This window comes from Semicossyphus pulcher, unplaced genomic scaffold, assembly GCF_022749685.1.
Source record: "Semicossyphus pulcher isolate SPU_LCO1_2020_fin unplaced genomic scaffold, fSemPul1.0.p SCAF_2, whole genome shotgun sequence".
Lineage (NCBI taxonomy): Eukaryota > Metazoa > Chordata > Actinopteri > Labriformes > Labridae > Semicossyphus > Semicossyphus pulcher.
Window position 1 is genome coordinate 5755908 of NW_027211693.1, and position 27741 is coordinate 5783648.

The following is a 27741-nucleotide window of genomic DNA, read 5'->3' on the forward strand; positions in this document are numbered from 1 at the left end:
GAAAAATGTTCCCAATTGCTTATACTTGTCTATCATTTGTATTCTTATTATTATTGTTCCAGATTTGTTCATGAAATAGAAAGAAAAAGACACCTTGGGAAGTTCATACATTTGCTTTTTTTGAGTCAAAGAAAAGATCTCTTACAATACAGTTAGAATAGAGCTTAGCCTTGCCCCTTACACGTTTACGCAGCAAAACAGTTTTAGAATGTAGCAGAGAAAACGGCAGCGGTGTGAGCTGGTTAGTTGCAGAGCGTCTGAAGCCGTTACGTGGAGTTCCGAAAGATTTCACTTGTCAAATCTCCAAATGCAGTTTTAGAACAGAATGATGTCACTGTTTCACTTCAGCCAATCAGGAAACAGCATAAACTGGCGTAGGCACCCTGTCTCTGGTGCTGCAGTAGCCAAAGTCTTCGCCATTTATTAATCAGTGTTACAGCTAACATTGTGAGCATGTCACTGTCACTGTCATCCACTTCTTTTTAAAACGCTAACAGAAATACAGCTAGTTAATTCATGTAGCCTAGGCCTAATACTAAGATTATAGTATTAACTAACGTTATAGTACTGACACAGAAGAAGTGGTCTATGTCAGTGCGTTGTTGCTATGGATACGGTTAGCTGCATCTGTGCGTGTTGCGTTGCTTTGTTGTGAACGGCCCAGTTTTAGAACGTTTACGATCACATGTCAGGGGATTCAGTTGCATCCAGTCTTGTTGCGAGTCCTTGATCTGAACTGGCCTTTAGAGTTGTTTTAAAGGTGTTGTTTTTTTTAACTCTGGACTGGGCAAGGCTAGCTATATCACTTGGCTTTCAACTTTATGCTAAGCTACGGTAACAACCTCCCGACGTCAGCTTTATGACTAACGGGCAGAAATAAGAATGGTGTTAGTCTTCTCATCTAACTCTCTTCAGGAAAGTAAATTATTAAGTATAATTTGTTATCAACCTGCTCATTTAGATGCATTTTGTAGTTAATTTGATTCAGTCCATCAGTTATAGGAATAGTTTTTGGTTTGCTTGTTCACTTTCTTGCCAAGACTTAGCTGTTCAAAATCGTGTCTGTCGGGATATAACCAGACATTAGTTAGCCTAGCTTAGCATCAAATCTGTAGTAACGAGTTAACACCTAGCCTAGCTTAAAATATCAACCAATCGCCACCTTTAAGCTCCCCAAAAATTCTGTTTGGATGAGTAGATGTTTGTTTGCATTGTCTGCTGGGTAATGAACTGAAGTAAAGAGTATTTCACTTCAAATCTTCCCTGGGTTTCGAACCGGCAACATTTTGGCACAAAAATGAAACAAAGACATACAAACAACAAACACACACACACACACACACACACACACACACACACACACACACACACACACACACACACACACTCGCTCCCACAGCTGGCCCTGTTGCAGAAGAACTGGTCCCAGAACAGCCTGATCCTCACACACGCACACACACACACACACTCATGGAGTATGCTCATTATAATGGGACTGAAGCACAGGCAGATTATCACAGCAGCAACACCCCTCTTGTTCATACATATGCATCATTCATCTTCCACTTTCCAGGAGAGTGAAACACAGTGATGTAGTCAGAATAGTGTTCAGAACAAACATAACTTAATCACTCGTCTCTTTTTTGTGAAGTGTAAAGTAAATATGCTCACAGCAGGGAAGGTGTGCGATATGGATTGAGCCCAATATTTGGACTCTGGGAACTGAAATGAGCAGCTTTGACGTGTAAGGATAAGTTAGAAATGAAAGTGCACACAGTATTGCTTCTGGATGGCTGAGACACCGTGTTTCGTCTTTGTTTTCACTCTGGTTTTGTTCGTTTAAGTGTCTTATACACAGATTTGTCCGGTCCACGCGAGGAAACGTCCTCATATCGTCTGAGAGGATTAAACGCAGGATCTGGCAGCAGTGGAGAGCCCATCCCACCTGTGCTGGTCCTGTCCCAGGTAGAAGAAATCGATTAAAGTGAAGAGGTGAGACAGTCCCAGAGGAAAGAAGACTCAACGCCTCAGCAGCACAAACAGCAGCTTTCATGAGAGAGGAGAAACCCCAGAGGTGGGGCAAGGTCTTTTGTTTTGGAGTGTCAGACCCAAATGTGGGTAAAGTCAAGTCTTAGTCCGAAACTTTTAAGTCCCGAACAAGTCATGATGGCTCCTCCCCACATGTAAAACGTTAAACTATAATTACTATAAATCACATCTTTATTTATCAGGTATGTCTTAAGTTTGGGCTTGGACGGCTATCAAGTCGATTCATGTCAAAAGGGCTGAAGTCAAAGTCGAGTCACACGTCGTCACCATTTTTGATTCAGGTCCACAACTCTGTCAACGTCTGTCTTGCGCCTCCATCCGTCCTTTTATCTTTCTCTTTCTTGTCCATGTGAGAGTTTGGCTTGTTGCTGCGAAAAACGTCAAATTTAAAATACCTAAAATAATAACTGTAAAAACAAACGGGACCTGGCCAAGAAGACTGTGAACCTCGATCACGTCTCATTTTAATGTGTCAATAGTTCAACAATAAATTAAGTTGGTAAAAACATAAATAACAACTTTTAATTTGGACAGTAAGTCATGACTTGACCAAAGAAGGTCAAAATAACACACATTACTAAGTTAAGAGTTATACCCAGAATCCTCAAAGGCCCTCACTGAACTTTCAAAGTCTCTCTGGTTCCCTGAAGGCATCACTGATAACTCTCAGTGTGGCATCATTTATTTCCCATCATCTCCACCATTCACATCTTCTCCTCACCTCCAGCTATTAATGTTCTCCTATCTTCTCTTGCATACAAAGTATTTCTCCTTCTTTTTTTCCCCTTTCATTATACTGTTTTTCTTCTAATGTTCAAGTTCTTTCTTCCATGGCTTTGTAATGCCTCCACCTTCCCTTCAACGTCTCGTCTCAGCAGTGAAACTTGAAGATGATCAGGACGATCCTCTTGTACTCCTTCCTGAAGTTGTGGTTCAGGACGCCGTAGACGACCGCGTTGAGGCAGCTGTTGAAGTACGCCATGAAGTAGCTGGCCGTGAACAGCCACTCCGGTATCGCCCGGCTCAGCCTGGAGTCCAGCGCCACCGCCAGACCAATGAGGTTTAGCGGTGCCCAGCAGACGGCAAAGAGCACGAAAACCACAAACATGGTGAGGAAGTTGCGGAGGTCGTGCGGCTTGATTTTTGGCCGCGAGTCCGGCTTGACCCTCCGCCTCACCTGGATGACGAGGATCCAGATGCGCAGGTAGCAGTAAGTGACGATGCCGATTGGCAGGATGAAGTGCACCACCACCACTGTGATGGTGTACAGCGAGCTCACCGACTGGGCGAAGGTACAGGAGTACACTCGCGGGTCGTACTGCAGCGACTCCACAAACCAGTTGGGCACGATGGCGAGGATGGTGAGCGCCCAGACGAGCACGACGTAGCACATGGTGTTGCTGTTGGAGAAGAGTTTGTCGTACTTAAGGCTGTGGCAGATGTAGCAGTAGCGGTTGATGGCGATGCCCGTGATGTTGAAGATGGAGCCGATGACGCTGAGGCCCATGAGGAAGCCGCTGATCTGACAGTGGATGTAGCCTGCGATCCAGCCGTCGTGGAAGATGGCGGTCAGCACCAGTGGGTAGGGATAGAGGGCGACTACCAGGTCAGCAAGAGCCAGGCTCACCACAAAGGCATTTCCTGCAGACACAAGAGGAGAGAGAAGAGTAATGAGCAGGTAGAACATCAACAGGACAGACTATAAGAAAGGGGAGTAAGCTTGAATCATTCTTTAAGTGTCATAAGTCGTGTATGGACTGAGACTCAGAGCATCAGAAAGAGCTGTAGCTGTGACGTGGATTAAAGAAGAAAGTTTATACACTTATAGAAACAGTATCTCTTGTTTTCTGTCTCGTTAGAGCTTAATTTGCTCACATTTATTTGAAACACTTGAGGATTTAATTGCAGGATATGTGGATTTGAAAAAAATGGACCTCAAATGTGTCGTTTGGAAAAACCTGTGTGTGCTGTCATCACCGATTGTACAACAAGAAACAACCAGTTTTACAGGATCCTTTTTGAATCATCTGTGCCGGCTTGTTTTTAGTTCAGGGTTTGATTTTCTAACAACATTCAGAAGGTGGTTGTTGTTGCTTCTTGGTGGTTTCTGAATGTGAGAGTTTTTGCCTTTGTCTCTAACAGTTGGTGTTCACAACTCGAATGCTGGGAAGAACTCAATCATCATCACGTCACATCTCCTGTTTTTAAACTTTGTTCCCTTCCTGTGGGAAATAACGAATCTGTTTCATCCTTAAATAGTGGTGTATAGGAAAATACTTCAGATTATTATGTCCTTTGAACTGTTATCGGGAGTAGCCTGAAATATGTTACAATGTTACAATTTCATTTAGCAGACGCTTTTGTCCAAAGCGACGTACATCTGAGAGTTAATACAACACAAGCAACGATCAAGACAGTGGTCATTTGACATATTTTTGAGCAAACACCAACTTTCTTTGGTTGCAGTTTCTAAATGTTTAACTTTTGGTAAATGGTAGATATTTGGTTTTGGCCTTTTGATCAGCCAACACACAACAGTAAAAGACTTAATCGTGGGCCGTGGGAACTTGTGAACGGACATTTTTCCCTTTTTTGGTCATTAAGTAGATGAAATGATGAATCATTTGGTGATAAAGATAGCCAACAGATGGATTAATCAGGAAACAAATTGTTAGTTGCAGTAAACACACTCTTTTCCCAGGAGCTATATTGTCGGCAGTTAGGGGGAAAAACAGGGCACGTTTAGAGCAGAACAGAGTGGGATATTTTCTGGCATTCTGTTAAAGATTTTGTGAAAGACAGAAGATTTGTAGCCGACAAATTTGAAAACAACATGACAAAAAAAAAGAGAAGCGAGGGCTGTCAGGAAAACAGCGGAGAACACAAACAAAAGCAGAAACGGGGACAGGGAACATCGAGCTCGGTACAAGTGGAACAGGACGTTACTGAAGCAAAGAAGGAAACAAAAATAGTTTCTAACAAACAGAAGAGGAGGAGGCAGACAAAAACCATAAAGTAAAACTCCCAGGCGCATTCCCCGACTTTACTCTAATAGCATCTGGATCATTAAGCTCTCCAAACCTTGTTGTTGCAGCTTAAATGACTCCACCATCATTGCATGCTAATGATCACGACTGTCCTGTACGCTCTGCTCTCTTTACACAGCCCACACACTCAAACAAACACTCAACTGAAAAAATAATAATAATGATGAACTATTGTTCCCGAGGACGGGGGTAAACACTGGTTTGTATGCCATCAACAGCAGGAGGCGGATCCAAGTTGATTCCAGTGTTTGGGCTCTCTGCTCAGAAAACGCTGTGTGCTTTGAGAAAGAAGAAAGTTCCCACCCTGCTGATGTGCTGTAAAGGTCTCCCACATCGGGAAATGAAGTTTGAGGGCCTGATTTAGGAGTTTAACATTTACCTGTCACCCCGAGTGAACTGCGCTGCATTTCAATTATACTTCCTCAGTGCCATCGCACAAAGCTCGCTTTACAAAACTGTCTTGTGTCAGTGCTGCATTAGTATACCAGGCAGGTTTCTATCGCAGACATATTTATCCCACATGAAATCAGTTCAGGCTCCACTTCAGACATTTTCCTTTTACTAGAGTTCAAGACACGCCTCTAACTGAGCGGCTTTTGTGGCTAATTTCCATTCTGACCACAATTATCTTCTCTTACGTCCATGTTGACGTCTTTTAGAGAGAAAGTTTGTGCTAGAATAAACATCAAACTTCAGATGAGGTTTATTCTTTCTTTAGTCTTTTTCTTTCTTGCTCCCTTGACCACAATTGATTAGTTGAATAAAGGATATTGTCAAAGGCACCATTGGTCTCTTGTGTAAAAGCCATTGTGTTGCATTTACACTCACAGTAAATTATATGTAAGCGCCATGTGTTTGCCTTGTGATTGTCAGGCCAATGGTTTGCTATATATCGGGATACATTCAGAAAACCAGGGTGAGGATAAATTTGACTAGGGAAAGTGAAAAAGCAGCACTTGCACTCCCTTCATTACCACCTCTAAATTGCCCTCGGGCAATCCCCGCTAACTGCTCCAGAGCAGCGCGACTCTCTGTGAAAATATTCCCAGAGTCAATAAAATGAAACAGCTGAAATAAGTGAACCGCCCAGAGAAAACGGACTCCGCTTCAGCTGCTGAATTTCACATCTCATTGGGTGAAATTCATTGTAACTGCTGTGCTTAATCGATGTCCCATTAGTTATTAGTCTTATTAAATATGCAGTTAAACATGGTGGTCCAACCTAGCTGACTTTTCTGCATGCTGTTGCTTTGCTAGCATCCTACTGGCATCTCATCGCCAGTAGGACTAACTTCAATACAATCTTCAGCCTGTAAGAATTAACAACAACTAAACTAACTTACTGACATGTTGTTATCAGCCACAGACACTGATTACACAATCAAAATGTCTCTCTTTAAAGGGATAGTTCGGGTTTTTTGAAGTGGGGTTGTATGAGGTACTACTTACTACTTAGTAAGATTAGATAACAGTCAGCACAGCCCCTGTTAGGAGAAGGTGGCCAGAGTTCCACTGAAAAGAGTCCTACATATAAACAAACATTTCACTTTGAGTGTACGCTGTATTTTTTATTTTTGTCACCACTTCACTTTGCCGTCAGACAGCTCTTACACATGCAGCGCACCGGATCACAGCAGCTGTTAGGTCAGCGGTTTGTATAAGAGACAGCAAAGAAAAGTACAAACAATATTATGGAAATGACTCAGTGCCGTTCATGATCCTCGACAGCCTACACGACTGACAGTAAGAAACGTGAGCCTAGCATAACCCCGCTCTTCAGACGCTGAAGCCAAAGCATGTTTGGGCTCCACAAATGTGAAAACCGGAACCCTTCTCCATGTCGTGAGTTCTCTTGTTTAGTTCTGTATTTAATGTATTCTGTGTTCTTGATTTAGTTATGTAATTCATTTGTGTTTCATTGTTTAGAGATTCTCTCCTGGAGCTCTGCTGTCACAGTCCTGAGTTTGGTTTTTAGTGTTTCCTGTTTTATCTTGCCACATGTATGTCCTGTCTTTGTGCTTTTTCCCGCCTGTTGGATTATGTGCCCTGCCCTTATTGTTTCCACATGCTCCCTTGATTGTCTCACCTGTGCCTGATCAGTCTCACCTCCCCAGTGTATTTAGTCTTTGTCTTCCCATGTCCCTGTGCTAGTTTGTTGTTGTCTGACCGCACCATCGGAGTGCTAGCTTGTTCTCGGTGATCTCAGTGTTTCCTGTGTGGATTTTCACCCTCTGATGTATTTGGATTATTTATTGCTGGGTTTTGTTGGACCTTTTTGCCATTGGATTTTGTTTGCCGGCCCCCCTTGATCAGTAAGCCTTTTGTTTTGCCCTCTGCCCTTTTGTTTAAATAAAGATCATCTCATATCAGTCTGCATCTGGGGCCTCCACCTTTTTGTTTACTCCACTCTTTATTGTTTGCTCTGCCCTATGTCACTTTATGTATGAGCTGCTGGGGTTTGCTACCTGAAAGTTATTGTAGGCAAACATTGTGATTCGATCTAGAAACACAAATCTAGAAACCTGCAGGGTTGGAGTTTAACGCCTCTGCAGCCTCTTGCAACAACAACAACAACAAATCCTCTCAGTTTCTCGTTCCTCTGTTACACGTCTTCTCAATCAGAGCTTTACATTAACTCTGAAGTGTTTCCATCCAAATACAGGGCCGTCAGCATGTTCCAGTCAAAACTGTGACTGAAGCTGCTGCTGAGTTGAACCCTCCAGAGGCTGAGATGCAGCTGCTGTGTTTGATAGGTGGAAGCTTTTATCAAATTGCATACATCTTCATTCACCCAGAGGGGAGTGTGGTCATTAACTCCGGCAGCGTTAATAACACTTCACTCTACCTGCCAAGCAATGCGCCGCCATTCAGTGTTTATCGCCCCCCCACTCCATCTTCATTATGAGGAACCGGCATCGTTATTATTCTGGACGACAACTCTTTGTCACAGAAGGATACTTAGGGAAGAGCTGTGGCCCGGAGCACGGAGGCAGGGGACTTGTTAACCGCCAGCCAATACGTATTAGCCCCCGGTTCTGTCTTTATTACCTGTGTTTGCCCTTTGCAACTATTCTCAGCAATATACCTCCTCTCATGTGAGCTGGAGACATATGTTAGAAAGTGAGGAGAAAAACTGCCAGGTTACAGGAGGACATTACATTGGGAGAGTAAGGGTCATTAGGGCCATTCACACGTATTGATTTGTGGTCCTGTGGTTTCTTGAGCCTCTTTCACACATGCACTGCGCTCTTAAAAATGTACAGACGTGTCCCCGTGGCCTGCAGGGCTCGAATTTTTCAACCCCGACTTTCTGCAGACTTTTTCCTGCCAGCCTCCGAGTAAAATGTTCGTAAGAAGTCGGGTTGAGCCGATGTGTGAACGCAGCCGGCAATAATCAGGAACATTCACGGCGAGCGAGTGGGCGTGATGATGACGTTGTGTGAGCGGTGTGAGACCGGAAGAGCAGCACATAACGGGATGATTAAAAACATCCGAGGTTGAAGAAGAAGGATCGTTTACAACGGCAGACAACAGGAAACTGGAGAGATGAAGAGATTCAGGAGCTGCTGGCTGTGAGGGCTGACGATGAAATTGTTTGCCAGTCGCGAGTGCCACTGCGTACTTTTACGCCATGTCCTGCCATGTCCTGCCATGTCCCGCCATGTCCCCCGAAGTTAAAGCGCTTTCTTTCAAAACTCCATCACAGTTTAATGTAACAGTGCCATGGTGACGATCTGGGGAGGTTTGGGCAGTGAAAGCACGAGGTTAGGTCTGTGGAAACGCTGCGGTTTGAAGAGTTTGTTGTCATGTCAGAAACACAGCCTGTCAACAGGAAACAGAAACTGCAGCTGGAGGGCTTCCTCACTTGCATGTAAACAGATGTTGTTTTGGGGCACTTGTTAAAATGACTGATGTTGTCTGTCTTTTAGAGGACAGTCTCTTTAAGGTTGGGGGGATAAGAAATTTGATATCAATCAATCTCATGTCTGCGGTTAAGTACAGATCTGGAGTCAGGACGTGATTAGCATTAAGGCTTAAAGTATGAGGGAAAGTAGCCACAGCTTGATTTTGTCCAAGGTTAAAAATATGCACATTTAAAGCTTAATAACAATACCTCGTTTGTTTCAACCATTACTTCTAATGTGGCTGTTTCAATTTCACCACTGAGGCAGAAGTTATGGCCTAGCTAAGGGCCCGATCAGACAGTGCGCCTCGCGTTTTACAGCCGGCAAAATGTGAGGCGCAACGCACTGCCGTTTTTATTGCATTTATGCTGCATTTAAGAAGACTTGAAACTAGTGACTGCGACCATAAACACACGAGGAAAATGTTGTCTGAGTTATTAAATCATTTGAGAAGTGGCCAAATTTCTGACTTAAAACGACCTGACTTCTCTTCGCCACCAGTGAAGTTTCCCCCTGCTGGTCATTACACATACTGCACGTTCAAGGCACTTCTGAAATTGGCTTCATTCTTTAAACAAAAAGGCTACGTCAGGTATGCATCAACTAAGTCATGGAAAAAAGACGACGGCTGGAAAGTAACCGAGAATGTAAGCAATGCCTGATTTCATTGGCTAAAAAAACATCACAATCATGTCAGAGAGACTGAATGCAAACAGAACTTTAGCTCGCCTTATTTAGAGGGCTCTCGATGTTTTCAGACACACAATATGACTTCTTAGTTCTTACTAACAAAGTCGGACAGCCAGAGGCACTGAAGCTCCATGGTGATAAATGAAACCCAGCCGGCTATGCTAAGTAGCCTGTTCATTAAGACAAATGACGAGCAGAGATCTCTATCAGTGTGATGTGATCTCTGCCTCTTGAATGCACTGAGAACTCACAGTAGTTTCAAAGACGTCGGGTTAATCCACATTCTAATGCTAATGTATGCAGCGAGACGCTCCGATATCTAATCGGATCATCTGTTCTGAAGACGGAGCAGCGCGGTGAACTTTTAAAGTTCCTCCAGTCGGGCGTTTCTTGAGTTACTGTAGCAGCGAGTCTCACACAGACAGACGTCAGCGTGAACGAGCTTCTCGTAGACACACAGTCTCTTCTGAAGAGAGATTCTCCTCTTTGTTTGTGTGTTTCGCTTGTTTCTCTCAGCAGTGTGAGTGTGTTCAACACTGCAGTCATCGCCGCCGGTGTGTGATCCTGACAGCAGCTCCGACTGCTGCCGCTTGTATCTTGTTCAAGTACAACAGCAAACACTGCCGGCACCCACAGACAGGCAGATATCGAGTTGCATTTTGTAGGAAAAAATAGACCCTTTGTCTGTCTGACTCACCCTTCAGCTGACATTTCTGGATCACACTGGAATATTGTTGTGACGCAGGTTATAAAACTGAGGTTGGGAGTATTTGGAGGGTCATATTCAGAGCTGTAGCTCAGATCTGAGAGTCAACGAGAGCTCAGAAGAAATGTTCGATTGATTAACCGAAATCAGCTACATTTTCTGTTAACTTTATTACCCTGCATTATGCTTAAAGTAAAGTTATTTGATACCTGCTGTAAACTTTCAGACAGTTTGTTGAGTTTTTTGGCCTCTTGGAGGTAGGAACTTCTGAACACAACATTGACATCTTTTAAGTTAATATTGCGATCAGCAGATACATACCAGCCTACATTTAAGGCTTGAATTTGGCATTTTTGCCGTTGCCATCTTGGTTTTGTGGAGCCAGAATCGACCATATTTGGACGAGAGGGTGGAAATGCATTGCTATGCCTGTATCCTGATTGACAGGTTGCAGTAGGAGCATCTTGTCAATCACAGGTAGCCACGCCTTAAAACATACCCTTCTCTATAGTCAATTTTATTCTAAGGCGGGGAACACACTACAAGATAATCAAGCTGATTTTGGGCCTGATTCCCGCCTTCAGACGAAAGTAAGCAAAGTCGTGATGTTCTGATGCTTCTAAAGAGGATCTCTCCAGATGTTCCTGTGGTGTGAGGGATGTTTAGAATGATTTAACTTCCCCCGATCTGCTCGGAAGAACATCGCTGCCTCAACGATTTAAAATCATAAATATTAAGCATGTTGAATATTTACGATCTGATATCCTGTTGTGTGGGGGGAACCCCGAGGACAGCCGAGCACACAGTCTGTCTAATTGTCACGCGGAACCAAACGATGGCCAAAGGGGAAGCAAGCTGACTGAAGAAGGAAGCACAACAACCGCAGCCATGGCGACAAAAGCAAACGTGAAGCATGCAACATGTACAGCTTGTGTTCACTCCGTCTCCACCACTTCATCCACAGTTTGTTCTCTTTCATCACCAATTCTTCCTGCCCGCCGCCCGCCATGTTTGTTGACTCTGAAGTCTCGTTTGACAGGCAGAGATTTAGTGAGATTTCCAGCTGTGAGAGTCGGACTGATGAGTCTGTTAGTGTGCGGTGTGCTGTTTGGGTCATATCGTTGCTCTCCACATGAATTGCACGCTGCCACTAACTGGCAGTGAAAATGACAATTTTAAACAACTTGTGTAAATGTTGAATATTTGACCAGTTGCAGGTCTTTGCTCTCAGCAGAACATTTGCGCTGCTGCTGGGAGCGAGCGGACACTGATTCCTCTCAGCCTTTGATCAATGGACGTCCTCAGTAATTAGTGAAACGACCGTTAGTGTTGGTGCAGAACATTGAGGCTAATGAGAGAGCTGCAGGTAAACCAGGAAGGCTAATGAGTCTTTGTACTTTATTGGTGTTTCAAGAGATATTCAACCCAATAATCTGTAATTTGAGAACTGAGAACTCAATGATGATGATCAGAGAGCTTGGACTGAAGTTTAGTATTTTGTTTTATGACAAGTTTTCATACCAAAACGTCCATTAAAAAAGATCAGTAAAGTCCACTTCTTAATGCTCATACATTTGCATGTGCCAAAATATGATTACAACCTTAATCTCAGCCAATTAAAACCAAGTGAGCAGCTCTTCCTCCAAACTATTTCACCTTTGTCCAGCAGAGAAGACCTCATTCTAGATCAGGGGTGGAGGGCTACCTTCCTGCATGTTTTAGGGTTCTTCGCACTCTAACACACCTGATTCGAATGTTTCGCTCGTTACCAATCCCCTGAGATGCTTCAGCTGGTTGATAACGAGCAGTTCATTCAAATCAGGTGTGTTAGAGTGCGGAGAAACCTAAAACATGCAGGAAGGTGGCCCTCCAGGAGTAGGGTTGCCCACCCCTGTTCTAGATGTTTGTTTAACGTCCTGTTTTGCAGCATTGGTCTCATAGAGTCCTCCTGGACCTGTTAATACCCTCAAAAACTGACAATACAATCAGATAATAAGTGGGAAACTCAGATAAATATTATGCTAAGTGTTTTAACTGTCTGATAATGTTGCAGAATTCAATCTTCCCATCTCTACTATTCATCCCACATGACATCAGGGTGGCATTAGACAGAAGAAATATGACCTCTGCATTCAACCTCCAGTCTACTGAACACCCTGTTGTGTAAGTTATGTTATCAAAGCCAAATGTCCTTTCAATGCTGTGTGATGTATATCAGAGTTTCTCCTGTCAGATAAAACCTCTGACACAGCCACCAAACAAGAGAAGAAGAAGCTCAGAACGTCAGGAAAACAAGAAGCTCAACCTGGAAACTGGACCAGAAAGGTGCAAACCATTTTTTAGATTAAACATCCTCCTGACCTTTAAAGCACCTGCCCCCCTGCTCTGTCATTGGTCAGAACTGTTCTGTTGACGCTACATCATAGGCTGGCCTGATGAACCATGAGGAGTCTTTTTTTTGTATTGCAGGTCGCTGATTGGCTCCTGCAAGTGTCAGTCAAACAGTTACTTCCTCAAAGAGAAAAAACAGTAGACTCCAGGTTTCCTTACAAAGTTTAATGCACTTTCCCTTTTAGACACATTTAAGTGGAAATATAAGTGAAAACAACCAAGAAATCTTCTAACTATTGGAATACATTGCACCAGCAGGATGCCAAAGCCTCCATGATCTACAAAAGACAGAACTACAAACTTTGTGCAGCCGCTTTCCAAGCCCACAGGAGGTAAGTGTTTGATACTCCAAACACAGATATGGGAACTTATACAGCTTCCTTTTAAAGGCCGTGACGCTGCACGTTTTACATTTCAGAAACAAACAGCAGGAAAACTTTAAAACAAATTTCCAGAGACTGCATCTGAAGGTTTGAGGTTAAAGATGAGTCGGGCTGTTGCGTCTCGAATGCCTCGGGCAGCAGCCGAGTCCTCACCAATCCTGAAAATACAAACAGATGGAAATTATATAAAATGATAAAGTATTGGAGCAGTTAAAGGGAATGAGATGAAATAAATCACGGTGCTGCAGCAGCTCACCAGACTGTCTGGATCCAGGGGCAGGTGTGCTGCTGCAGGACGAGGTGGTGCAGCTGGTGGGGATCAGGTCAGGCTCAGGTCATACGCTGCAGCAGAGCGCATGGTTGCACATCACAGCCCACGTTGGCTGGGTGGTTAAGCCTGCTGCCACCTGTTGCTGCGATCTTTTTTTTTGCTCTCTGTGGAGTTAGACTTTAATATCACATGTTTTTAGGTTGTGAAAATTGCTGTAGCATCATTTCTTGAAGTCCCAACGTATCAAATATGGCAGCTTAGTCAATGGCCCAAGGCTTCAAAATATGGCGCTGCAGGTACCCCAGGAGCATCCTTTCTAGATACTGTTCCCTTGATTTGTTTTCATGTGCAGTTGAAGTCAGGTACACTGTATCCAGAGCATCATGAGGGGCCTTGGACGGGTCACCAAACAGGACTATTATCCAGCAGACACGGACTCAATTCTAGTTTTAGCAAAGTTACAGAGTTAGCTATATAAATAACATACATACGTCAGTACTCATTTAAACTCCAACAGTGATCTTTTCCTGAATTTAACCAAGTCATTTCTGTGCATGAACTTAGTCAAACTGAGACTTATTGGCATTGTTAACAAGGTGTTAATACTTGGGTTTTCTTAGCTTTATTTTGAAAGTCTAATAGGATGTTGCACAGCGCCACGGCTGCAGACAGGAAGAGACTTAACAGACTGGTGAAGAAAGCCAGACTCTGTTCCGGGGTGCCCCCGCGACCCTGTAGAGGTGGTGGGTGACAGGAGGATGATGGCAAAGCTCATCCTTCATGGGGAACAGTTCTCACCCCCTGCATGGCACAGTAACAGCAGTGGGGAGCTCCTTCAGCGACAGGCTGCCTCACCTGTGGTGTGAGAGAATCCTTCCTTCCTGCTGCAGTCAGACTGTCAATCAAGCCCGCTCCCAGTAGAAAATATGAGCACAATAATAGAAGTACTTTCAATGTACTTGGTACACGTTGACCATTTTTGTGCACTGTGGGCGCTGTACTTTTTCTGTTAAATGTAAAATACAACATGTTATATATGCAACAAGTTGTTGTTTGGGTTGTTTTTGTAACAGATTATATTTGTTTGTCTTTGTTGTTTTCTCTTTGCTGTTTAACACCTTATTCTTTTTCTTATTGTATTGTTGCCATCTAGACTGCTTTATTCTGAGTCTTACCAGACGCTGCGTTTATTATTGCTAACTCGGCCGTGTTGCCGTGCACATGCAAACTCGATTCTAGAAGGGCGGCTCGATCGTCATATTTTGGGGCATAGGGCCAATGTCCAAGCTGCTGTATTTGACTAGTTGTGATTGAGATCTAATTTTGATCAAATAGGACATGAAAGAACAAGAAAGAAAAACAGTTTCACTCCTCAAGTCGAGCCTGGTGCAACGACAGCGTTTCCAAATGAAGAATGTCATGTCAGGTTGGTACAATATGAAAAAGCTTCTCCCAGGTTCAGCAGAGACCTGATCTGACCTGTGACCAGCCCCCCTTCAGAGCAGCTGCTTTACTGGCAACCACCAGTGACCAGGACCTGCACTCAGACCTGCTCTGGATAATTAGATTCCCACTTGTTGTCCTCTGTGAATCCGGACTCGACACACACAATGACTGGTCAGAATTATAAAGCAGCCTCTCAGGAAGACATCTTGATGGATGGCTCTCTTTAATCCCCTCCATGACATAACCCTCAAACCGTGCCAAACCAGCCATTATGCCCCAGCCCGTTTTATAATGCTCGTCTAATCAATAAAATTCAAAACAGCATTGATAGGGCCAACCACTTACTTTACAAGTTACACACTGCATTCAACATTCATGAGAGAGGGAAAATCCACCTGCTAACAACCTGCAGCCTTGCATCATTTTTATCTCTTTCAACAGACAACAAATGGACGTCAAAGTGAGGATGAACACAGGCTCTATGATGTCACTGTTTTGCAGTTTGGCTTGGCATACAACAGTCACTGCATGACAGCTAAACCGTTCTGGCCCAGCCTCATCACGGAGCTTTGTATGCAGGACTATGAATCGGATCTCTACCTCCTAAAATAACCAGTTAGCTACATCCGTAAAAAATAATATCAAAAACTGCAGAAAGAGATGAACACAGACGCACACGTCCACTTATAAGAGATTACTGGACGCATTCGTAAACACAGGAGATTTAGGAAAATGATGCAGCGTGTCATCCAGTTTAATTTGATCAGGACTTCTCTTTGGTTTGGCAGGTTTGAAACGTCACAAACCTAAGGAGCCAATCCCGTTAATGGACGGGGTGACGCTCATTATGTGTAACCTATGGCAACCACTTCGGCGATGTGCGAGCCAGCTGTAACTGTTATCGGAAATGTGCATAGTGGGCGGGGCCTATGCAGATTGGGGAATTTTTAATGAGGGAGAAGTAGGAGATGCTTTGGGAGGATTTTTACAAGGTGATAAAACGTATTTTGCAGAAAAAAACAATTTATTATTTCAAGCAGAGCATTTTATATGTCTTGAAACATGACTGGAGCTGGTCTTTAAAAGATTGGCACAATAGTAATTTTCAGCAGTTTGTTTAGTCAGTGGGTTTGTTAACGATATGGCACCATATGATATGATACGGATGGTTAATTCATCCGCCTGGAGGTAAAGATTGCAGAGATTTAAGGCAGAAATGAGTTACAAGACTTTCTTTGTGTGCTGCTTAAAAATGGATTGCAGTGATTATTATGAACAAAGTTTGTTTGGCAGTACTGTGAACAGAAACAGCAGTTTTTTTGCTGGAACTGCACGTGCCGACATCATTGTTTCCAAATGTACCTGGACTAATACCTAACGGTGTTAATCTTTTATGGTTTTTTTGTTTTTACACCAAAACCCAACCACACCAGAATGGTTGTGAATTTTTTAACACGTTCGAATCTGATCAGATTCAGCAAAAATCTACAGCAAATATTGTGCATTAGTTTCTGTATGTTCATGTTCACAGTATTTGCGAATGAAGCCTGACAGATGAGTTGCTCCTCTTTAAAGATGGAGGAGCTAATCAGTAAAATCCTGCTGTGCAGTGATTGGTTGGCAACACTGTCATCATTGCCCTCCATGACACCTGATTGTCCATCCCTGCTTTAAAAGCTGTTGACAGTTGTTTTGCTGGAGCCTGTAGCACAGGTCCTACGCAGCGTTTTTAAAGGTGTGCTATCTGAAAACCCAGAGGGCAGTTTCTATAAATATGTTTCCCCTGCTGGCCAGCTGTGACCTTCCTCGGACAGCGCAGTCACCCAACACTGAAGCTGTCGCAGTTTAATGATGTGTGGGCATCACACTGCACCTCGCACACATTCCCTTACGATCAGAAGAGGGAATCATTCTGTGAGGGAAGACCTGCTACGGTGAAAATGCTGCTGTCTCCTCTAACTTTGTCAGTGTTACCAGCACACTCTGCAGTGCGTTAACAGCTGGAACAGATACACACAGATACAGAAGGGTCGGGCTCTGACGGCTGGTTCCTATTTCCTACAAACAAATGTCAATAGAGATGTTGTTATGCCATTTCTTTCTGTCCTTAATTCTGATACGACTTCATTGTGCAAAACACTACAAAGGTAATCCTGGGCATGTATCCCAGGACCAGGAGACATGGTTTTTGGTGTAAGAAGTCTGTGGACATGTTGATTGTAGCCGTGAGTCTGATTCACCTTTCAAATAGTCTGTTTTGAATCCAAGCTCACAGCTTCTCTCATCTGAAGGAGGAAGCTACAAATGTCTCTCAAGAGACTTAAAGTATGGATGGATGGATGGATAGATCGATAGATAGTCACCAATCAACCTAACGAGCATGTCTTTGGACTGTGGGAGGAAGCCGGAGTACCCTCAGGGAACCCACACATGCACGTGGAGAACATGCAAACTCCACACAGGAAGGCCCCCTACGTCCCAACTGGGATTCATACCAGGAACCTTCTAGCTGTGAGGTTGCAGCGCTAACCACTGCACCACCACGTGCAGCCCCTGATTTATTCATGAACCTTTGAATGCTACCACTCAAACTTTCCTCCCTTTCAAAGGGACAAAAACAGGATTACGGGTCTAAACTTAACCTGATTTGTTCTATGCACTTCACTGTGCATCTTTAGATCTTTAGAATAGTTTAAAAGCTCCACACATTTGATGAGAGATTTCTTAAACTTGATCGTTTCACTTGTTGTTCTCTAGATGCTACAGCACGATAAACCTGCAGACCTAATTATGAATTCTGATGTATATTTGTTCATGTATGTTCATAATGTGGTCACGCAGAGCGTTTCAAACTGTGTCACCTTCTGCTGAGAGTTTACTCATTTACATAATAAGTTTCATTAGTCGGGAGCTTAAGGGCTCGTTGAGATCCATCAGAGCTCCTCAGAGCGAGCTCTGCTGCGTCTTGAGATGTGGTGAGGAAAATGAAGGTCAAAGAAGCATCCTGAGCTCCGTCTTACCAGTAAATCCCCCCAGTGTGTGGTATTTCAGAGTCAGACCCCCCCTTCCTGCTGGTTTCCAGCTGTCAGACCGGTTGGTGCAGGATTCAGAGAAACACCCGGAGAACAACCATCTGCTCAGCTTTACTTTTCGTGATGCAGAGAGTGAAACCACCCACCATCCCAGCGCTTAAAAGTGGCCAAACTCCATCTGTGGGACTGCTGATATTAATCACATCACATATAGAGACTTGACATAACAGACTTTAAGATTATGTATCATCCTGTTCTTTTTAGAGCGGATTTACTCAGCTGTTTTCTGTTGTCATTTATGGTCCTGTGTGGAACTTCCAGCTCTTCGGAGGAACGTTTTACTAACGGTAAATGGTAACTTGCAAAGCAAAAATAATCTGGCATTTGGGGGGAAAATGAGAAGCCTTGTTTGACTTTTTAAAAGACGCAAGTTTAACGAAGAGAACTTCCAGTCCTAATGGAAATAGGGAAGTTTTGGTCCACTCTCCAGCATGATAGGGGGCAATAGTGCACCTTAAACACTGGTTGCTGCCTGCCAGTAAACGAGAAGAAGAAGCTTGCAAACATACATCAGTTTTTGAGGTGTTTTTCTGAGGACGAAAATGCAGGAAATCTGGTCTTAAAGGTGCACAAGTGTGTTCGACATACTCCACAGGGTTATTTTTTCATTTCTAAGAAGGAACCGCAGCAGATTTGCTCCATGTTGCACAGTCCAGTTAAGCTGTTGCAGTTCTCTAATGTTTGACTTATCTTTTTCTGTGTTTACAGAAAGAACGAGAAGAATCCAGAGGAACTCACTGACTCATTTGGAGGTCCAGGTAAGTTTTCTAAAGCAGTTTGTCTGTGCCGCACACGCAGCACACATGTTCACTGCATCTTAAATGTATGCATATTGGGGCGCCTGTTTGGCTCCGCGGTTAAGGCGTGCGCCCCATGTACAGAGGCTCAGTCCTTGACCCAGCGGCCCCGGGTTTAACCTTGACCCTCGGCCCTTTCCTGCATGTCATCCCCCGCTCTCTATTCCCAGTTTTTCTGACTCTATCCACTGTCCAGTCGTATGTAAAAAAAAAAAAAAATCCTTAAGAGAAGGCTCTGACACGCAGATTGCTTGGCAGGCTGTAGGCGTGCATTTCAACCTCTGCAGGTGCTTTATGAAATAAATGGTTTCTTTTTGTCCTTTATTAACAGGATTAGAAGCTTTAGAAGCTTTAGAATCTGTGCAGTCCTTTAGTGAACTTGTCCATTAGTTTAAAAAAAAAGTCTGACCTGAGTGACCTCACAGATGCTACACACAGTTTGAGCACCTTGTGTAGCAGCAGTGACATTTTCCTACAGGAGTCTGAACACTTCTAAACTAACGATTAAGGCAGAATGATCAGCAGTGCTAATGAGGTTCAGATGAGTTAAAAAATGCAGGTTCATGAATGGATCCGGGTGACATTTAGAGTTCATCACCAGCCTGCTCTGCTGTGGATTACTCTGTCCAGGTGGGACTGTCGGCCGGCTCTGAAAAGGTTGAGAACCGCTGATCTACCCGCCTCTAGATCAATACAAAACTGTCTGACTCATTCACGCCTCGGCAAATTGATTTCCAGCTTCCACACAGCAGCAGGTTTTTTTTTTTTGCAGTTTCAGGGGCAACAAGTGACTCGAATTCTGTTAATTTGGGCAATCAGCCAGCCAAGTGTCGACGCAAAACACAAAGAAGCAGCTCCACCGAGGGCTGAGCGGAGCAGTCAGACAGGTGAAAACATGCCTCTGAACTGATGTGATAATTGGCTTATAGACACTGGAAACCCAAATCCACAATAGCTTTCTCACGATGTAATTTATGGTCTTATACTCATAATATTTAATGTCTGGAAAGTGTTACGAACTAGTTTCTGTAAAATGTCGTAATTTAATACGTAGTTAATTCTGCGCCTTAGCAGCTGTTTGGCTGTTTACACCATAGACTGTATAAAAAGATGGCCGACATGAAACCTCCCTAAAAGTGAAGCCAAACCCTCTCTGTCGCCCCCTGCTGACTGGCTGCAGTATAGCTCATAAAGCCCGCCTCCTCCATGTTAACAGATGGGACATGAGTCAAACTATAAAATCAAAATACACGTCAAATACATTTTTCTCAAACATGGTTTCTGTCATTATAGTTCGTTCTTATCATGCTGATTTACCTCCAAGTGTTCATTTTTCTGACAAGGGTTTTCTGACTGGGGTGTGGCCTCATGATTGACAGCTCTGTGGACAAACCCGGCTCCTGCAGCGTTCTGTTCCCGAGTAGCAGAGTAGAGGAGGAACGGTGAGAGGAGACGTAACTAACACTAGAGTCAGTGAACTTTCCATAAGCGTGAATATCTGCTTCAGACCGACACAAGAAGCTGTTCTGCTGTTAAATACGCGGACGTGCGGGATCTTTGTTGTTTTTTCAGTAAGTTAAACGTGTGTTATAGTTAGCGGAAGAAGCAGGACATTATTACCGCAGCTCCACCTGCCGATCTCTGCTGCTCATTCTCTGGCTCCAAAAGATGTCACCTGTCGCCAGTCTCGGGGGTATTTGCCTTCAAATAAGTACAACGAGAGGTGGTGGAAATGCGTCGTCCATCTTTTTATACAGTCTGTGGTTTACATCCAGCGTTAGCGCCATCTGCGGGCCAAATTATGGCGCCCACAGGTGTTGAGTTTGGACCGCAGTGGGTCTCACGCTTTATGGAAACAGTTTATGGGAAGTCATTTTTACTTTTTAAGGTCAAATTTCCAAAGGCTTTAAATGTAAACACTCATGGCTGTGTCCATAGAAGTGGTCTCCCAGGATGTGTTGACAAATATGTCAACGTAAAGGTGTTTTTTTGCAGCCCATGCAGGTATATTGAGGGGAGATTATGAATGAAGGTAATCTGTTTTGTGCAGATCTGGTGACACTGACATAATAAACTGAGACAGGACTCAGCTGATGATCAGGTAACGTGTCTCTGACAGGGCAGATGGAGAGGGGAGATGGATGTGGGGAAGGACAGGAAAATAAACAAGTAGTAGGTGAAAAGGAAAGGAGAATCTAGAGGAGAAGATCTGAGAGAGCCAGCAGGGCAGGAGAGGAGGGAAGAGAAAAGTAATTAAGAGGAGAGAGGGGAGTGATTGAAAAGGTAGAAATGCTGAGGAAAGTAGAGGAAAGGTGAGGAGAGGATTGTAAAGGAATGAATCAAATGGAAAGGAAAAGAAAGGCGGGATGGGAGAGGGAAGGAGAATTGGAAAGGCAGGAGATGAATTGAGAAGATGCTGAAACCGAAGAAAAGGGAGGAGGGAGGGTAAAAAAAGAGATAAGAAAGGACAGGAAGGGAGATCAGATGAATGAGGAGGCGGCATGAAGAATAAATGAGAGCGGGGAACAATTCATCCAGTTTTCCACCTTCAATCGTTACATTTTCACTCAGAGACTCCGGGGATCCTGGAAACCTCCGTCTTGATGGAAAAAAGCAGGAAACAAATGACCTGTCTGTTGTGATGCGTATAGGACAGCTGTGACGAGCTGAAGGCAGTGACAGGATGCGGGTGTTTATGTATTGATTCATGCCCACGCTAATTTGTCATGGTGACAAGTGAGGGGCTGAGGAGCGCGACTGTGAGCGCTCAGCTGACAGAAAGTTATCTTAAAGAGAGATAAAGATAATTAAGTTGCGAACCTGCCAATGACACCCTCCCCTACTCGTTTATTACTTGTTTAAATTATTAGATTTATTTCAGATTTTCTAGTGTACATTTTCTTTACAATTGAATCACTCCAAAGTCAACACCATGTTGTGTTGTTGTTCTTAAACTGGCGAATATACGCTAGTAAAGCTGTCATTTTGCAAGTTTAGATATAGAGACATAAAAGGTGCTTTTCGACTGAAATTACCAGGAACTATTAGTGCCAGGAACTTCTTCTGGCCGATTGTTGCCTAAAGTCCCGGGAAGATTATGCAATTCAGGCCAATGAGGTGTGGAGAAGCAATAAACTGCACTACATCGCCAGTCCACTAGGTGGCAGTAAGCAGAAGATAAAGGCCATAAAACACGACAAACAGGCCGGTATCATCATTTGTGCAACACTACAGTTAGCCTGTTAGCATGAAGGCGATTCAACTTGTGCTGTTTTTGATCGTGCTTTCTTGCATTGTAAACGGATTCTTTGACTCAACACCGAAAAGGAGACAAGCGTGACTACTCGACCAATCAGAAAAGATCAGCACTGCAGGCACAGCCCTGAAAGGTACTACCCCCCGAGCAGGGACTATACAGGGGGTTAATCAATGACCTTGGAACTAAATTTGGACCCTGGTTCCTGCTGTCGAAAAGCACCTGTAGAGACAAAGTCCTGACGTTTGGATGGTTCAAAAGATGATCTTCCAGATGTTCCTGTGGTGTGAGGGATGTTGACAGTGATTTTACTTCCCCTGATCTGCTCAGACGAACGACCGATTTCAAATATTAAACATGTTGAACATTTACGATCTGATATCATGTGTGGGAGGAACCCAGAGGACAGTCGAGCATGCTCTCTGTGGATCATCACGTGGAACCAAACGCGAGACAACTAGGAAGCAAGCTGACTGAGGAAGGAAGCACAACAACCACAGCCATGGCGACAAAAGGAAACATGAAGCGTATACCCCTTTCCTATCAAAATTAGCACGTAGACGCAGGTTTTTCAGACCCGGGAAAACACGCTTATATACCGATTGTCTCTTTTCCCATTGCCAGTGGAGTATAGTGCTGTCAGTCTCTTTTCTGCTGCAACACCGTCAGACGTCACAAACGCGCCGGAGAAAAAGATTATTGATTAGTGAAGATGTTACGGAGGTTAGTTTCTTTATTGTGTCTGTTCGGACGAAGCTGCTCGGACGGAGACGGCTGTTTGGGTCATATCGTTGCTCTCCACACACTACAGGAACAAAACGGTTCAATCGGTCATTATTTGTCATTACATGTGCAGGCTCTCTCGCAGGCTCTCTCACATTTTACACATCTGTTAAGATTTTTAAACATCTAAATGAAGTTATTACAGGACTAAATGCAGACGTTTCAGACATCTTGGTTACACATTAGTGTTTACCCATCAGCATTATAACTCCTGTATTTAAAGTGAAGCAGGCCAAAGCTGTAAACTGAAGTTAACACAGTACGTTCTCACTTTCTCAAGCACAGATTCAGCCAGATGCGTTGTAAACACAAGTGTTAGGAGAAGTCGGTGTGTAAAATTAGAGATGGGGCAACATCTGCACAAGTTTTCTTACATGTCGCTCAAACCGAACACGAACCAACACACGTTCTGTCCGTCTATGAATCATAAAGAAAAGTCACAGTATCACAGCACACCCACTTCAGCTCCCCTTCACTGGCTCTGTATTCATGTCAGATCAGACTCTAAGATGCTCCCGGTGACTCACAAACTCTCGCTCGCTCCTTTAAACCCGTCTGATCTCCTTCTGGAGTTAAAAGACGTCAACAGGCTGCAGCTCTTTCTCTCTTGGTGCCTCTGTCCTCCTGAATCACCTCCCTGCTGACATCACACATTCAGACTGTTGAGGTCTTTAACTCTAAACTAAAAACCAGTTTAACAACTTTACTTTCATTAAGTGCGTATTCTGGCTAACTCAGGCCTAATCTATGGCTGTCCTGTTGACCAGAACAAACTGTAAACCTGCTCGACAGCCTCCGTGGGGTGTCCGTCTGCTCCATCTTCCCTTATTTCTTTCCCATTTTTCAGCTTGCTTAAAGGAAAGTTTTTTCCTTAACAGGGAATAAGTTACAATCCCTTACTCCCTCCCAAGAATAGGAGTTAAGTTTCCTGTCAAACACTGAAACAAAGACCAGAGCAACTTGAGATTGATGGAATTACTAAAGAAGCAAACTAATGTTTACCAGGCAAACAGTAACACGTTTTTCTACATCTTTCCATTCTCAAGATGTCAGTAAACCTTATGTGGATGAAAAGCTTCAGATGTTTTCCCCCTCACCTTTCCGTCACATGTTGGATAACGGGGGGAGGCTGTGTCCAACAACTGAAGCTCAGCATCAAGTTAAATCAGTGAGACTTTCTTTCATTCACTTTTCTCTCTCTCAGCTCGCCCTGTCTTTGTCATTTCCTGAAACCAACCACAATTTGTCACAATCTCCATCAGCCAATCACAACACTGCTTTGAAACCTCTTCCCTGCCCGATTCTCTGAGCTCATCAGACGCCCACTCCTCCTCACATCCATCCAGGTCTCTAATGCCGTTCTCTGCATCCCTTCTCCACCACCTCGTGTGTTCTCGTCAGCAAACACTGACGCTTTGTTACACCCCTTTGGTGTCTGTTTACTTTCTCTAATCCACGGTCAACACGACACAGTTTGTGTGGTTAGGCTTAGGTAAATAAAATCTACATGGTAGGGCGCCGGTTTAGCTCAGCAGCTTAATCGTGCGTCACATGTACAGAGGCTATAGCTTTGATGCTGGTGCCCCGGGTTCGACTCCCCTGCTTCCAACATTACCCACTGTCCTCTCTCTCAAATGAAGGCATAATTGTGTGGGTTATAATAATAACTCGTATTTAAATTTTTGATTGTTTTATACCAATCTCAAACCCTTCTCGCTAAGTTGAGAGTCTTGTGACGTTTGGCCAAAACAGACTTTATCGGTCTTTATACTTTATCACTACAAACAGTTTCTCTGCATGTCTTATATTCTGTCACTGTTTGGTTTATATTGGAGTTCATTAAAAGACCAGTGTGTCTTGAATGGATGCAAATGGATAACATGCGTGTCTTTATGTGACGCTGAGGGCCGTAAAAAAGCTTGGCTGCAACGGCACCTGTGTCTGGGCTCCAGTAGGTGCCTTCTACACTCCTCACAGCTTTGCGTCGCCCTTAAAATAAGACGTCGTAACTTTGGTGTCTCTTTGCATTTCTTATTTTTAGATGTCGTATATTTTTCATCACTTTTAATGAGGCGCCTCTGATAGAATTTACGTAAGTGGCACAAACTGACAATCTGTGCAGAAGGAGTTTGATCATATCTCTCAGCCGCCTTTTTTCAATCATAACACAACTTTTCATGTGAAAAACAAAGAGCAACACTGAAAATGTGAACCATATCTCCTCACTCAAACCATCTTGCATTCCTCCTCTTTCTGTGCCAGCCGGCTCTCACTCCAGCTTCCAGCGTGGCCGCTCAGAACAGACCTAAACACGTTTGAACGCTTGTAATTACATCATTAATCACACTGATGCGATAAAACATTACTCTTTTCAAAACATCCAGCTTTGTTTAATCAATTGGGATCGATTCCTGCTGCTGTCATTGTTTTGGAAACCAGTACACTCAACACTCAGATGTCAGAGTTTCTCAGCAGCATGCGAACGCACCCCGGAGGTACACCTGTCAAACACTGGGCATGATGACTGCTTCGCTTTCACTGTTCACACTAAAACATAAAAAGTGTTGCTGTATTTAGACTCTGCACCACAAACGTGTAAAGTGAGCTGCTGAATGGGAAACAATTTACCAGCATCTGGAGAACAGAGTTAATTTCCCAGCGCTGCATCTTCCCAGTACAACCTCCTGTTGATCTCTGAGTCCATTAACGCTGAAACCGGGCTAAGTGCTTCCACTAAACGGCTGCTAATTCAGGCTTTCACAGAGGGAGAAATTAGCCTTCCTTCTTTGTGTTCTGCTGCAGCTGATCTGAATTTTGACCTAGTGACCTTTTGACCTTCTGATCAAACCAGCTTCCCTAAAGTCAACAGGTTGTTTTGAAGGGTAAAGTGTGAGAGAGTGTGGGGGATGCTAGGAATCGATTTTTTCCTACCTGAAGCTTCACAGGAAGCTGCCACGCAAGAAATATGGATATCGTAAATGGCAAAACAACTCATCAATATTCATAAATTGTTGTATGAGTGCAAAGGAGGTTCCTGTCTTCACTAAGTGCTTTTAATGTGATATCTGCATCTTCAGATGGCTCTGCCCAAGCATGCTGCTGAGTGAGAGATAACAATTAGGAGCCTGATTGATTTTTTTTTTCTCTGTCTTTAGGTTTGAAGGGTCCTAAGTGGCCGGGTTATTTATGCACAGCGGTGCTCTTCAAGGCTCGTAGTCCTCATCCGTCTGTGGCTACTATCAGATTTACACATCGATTACAGTGACTCACCACTACTTTTCTCTTCCAAAAGTCCTTGACAGAGATTCAAATAAGTCCCAGCCCGCAGCTGTTTCCAAAGTCTGTTTGGATATTCACTCCTTTTACTCTCTGCAACGGCAAATATGCTGTCGCTGCTGCGTTTTTATAAAACTACAACATGTCATACAGCGATCTGAGTCTGATCGTCTGCAGCAGCCAAACACTCTGTCAAAGAGTGCTTCAGTAACACATCAAGCACAGATCTGTTCAACGTAGCAGCGACAGGAGGGATGATTGAGAAAGTTACAGAGAACTGAGCTGAAAGAACTTCTTGAACAGGATCTGTCCTGATAACAATCTGATAATTAACAGAACTGGAGCGAGAGGAGGGGTACACCCTGGACTGATCACCAGTCAGTCACAGGGCTGACACATAGAGACAGATAACCTTTCACGCTCACATTCACACCTGTGGCTAATTTTAGTCCCCAAATGAACCTAACGAGCATGTCTTTGGACTGTGGGAGGAAGCCAGAGTACCCGGAGAGAGCCCACGCAAGCACAGGGAGAACATGCACACTCCAGCGCTAACCACTGCACCAACGTGCAGCCCGAAGAACATGTTGCACAAAAGCAAAAAACACAAGCAGGGCTGTTCGTAATCTTGAGTGAGTGAAAATCAGAGTTCCTGAGGTCAGTGGGAGATTAAAAGAGCAGGATACAAATCAGCATCGTTTGTAATGACAATCGTTCAACAGATTTCTGAATGTATAAAGAAATGTATTTGCCAATTTATTGTTAAAGTCCACCCACGTAGGTTTAAAGTGATTTTGTCATGACAGTCAGAGAGGCAAAACGTTTGTGAACCTTGTCCCTCTCTGTGGAAAGTCCTTCTTTTGTTTAAGTAACTTTTATTCTAATCAGCCACGCCGTGTGCTTATCGTTTAGTTAATATAGCAAGTTAAGTTTGAGCTCAGTGCCATAAATGAATATATGATCAAATAACGATCTCTTCTGCCAGGACCACGTGTCTTTTTGATTTCAGATCTCATATCTTTGTAATATTCCTGTAGGAAATAGAATTTCCTATCCACATAGAATTTATGATTTTTTATTTAAGTGTAATCTATTAAAAAAATATGACACAGACTATTAAAGTCCATATTTACTGCGACCCAAGTTGACATAACCTCCAAAAAAATGTAATAAAGTTGCTTAAAAAACTGCCCATCTATAATCATTATAGTTGAGTAACTTAATAGACTTTACCGGGTTGTACAGAGAAAGTAACGCAGATGAAACTACAAAGTAAAGTTGAAATAATTTGACACACTTTATCTGTCATTATTTCAACTGTCTCCTGGAACAACACGTGTACCTGCTTTCCTGAGTTTCCGGTTCCTGAACACGGACACGATGACCAGCATGTTCCCGATAACATCCACCACGATGGTCGTGATCAGCACGCCGGCCAGCAGGGTCACCACCCAGGGGAAGGACTGGTGATGTTGACCCGGAGCCCCCTCCTCCCCTGCCGGCGTGGAGTTGCGGGGATCCAGCGTCCCCTCCACCATAGTGGGCTCATGGTCCTCCAGGGACATCAGTTGCGGGAGGTGCCTCGGGTCGACGAGTCGCATTGGGTCGTGGCGGCGGAAGGTGGGTCCAATCAGCATAATAACGCACAG

The 27741-nt window shown here is 43.8% G+C and overlaps 1 protein-coding gene across 1 annotated transcript; it reads right to left on the minus strand.

Annotated features, from left to right (window-relative positions):
* Positions 1-2632: 2632 nt before the first annotated feature.
* Positions 2633-27729, minus strand: mtnr1al (melatonin receptor type 1A like). The gene is made up of 2 exons (XM_069669635.1): positions 27435-27729; positions 2633-3690 (listed from the first exon to the last, which is right to left on the minus strand). The coding sequence occupies exons 1-2, from the start codon at positions 27727-27729 to the stop codon at positions 2921-2923; spliced, it is 1065 nt and encodes a 354-aa protein (XP_069525736.1). The 3' UTR covers positions 2633-2920.
* Between the last annotated feature and the right edge of the window lie 12 nt (positions 27730-27741).

What these genes read in the sequence shown, in the direction of transcription:
- mtnr1al (XM_069669635.1), bottom strand. Translation starts at nt 27,729, where the DNA reads ATGCTGATTGGACCCACCTTCCGCCGCCACGACCCAATGCGACTCGTC. An exon ending in CCGGAAACTCAGGAAAGCAG is followed by an intron (nt 3,691 to 27,434) that starts GTACACGTGTTG and finishes TTGTGTCTGCAG; the next exon opens with GAAATGCCTTTGTGGTGAGC.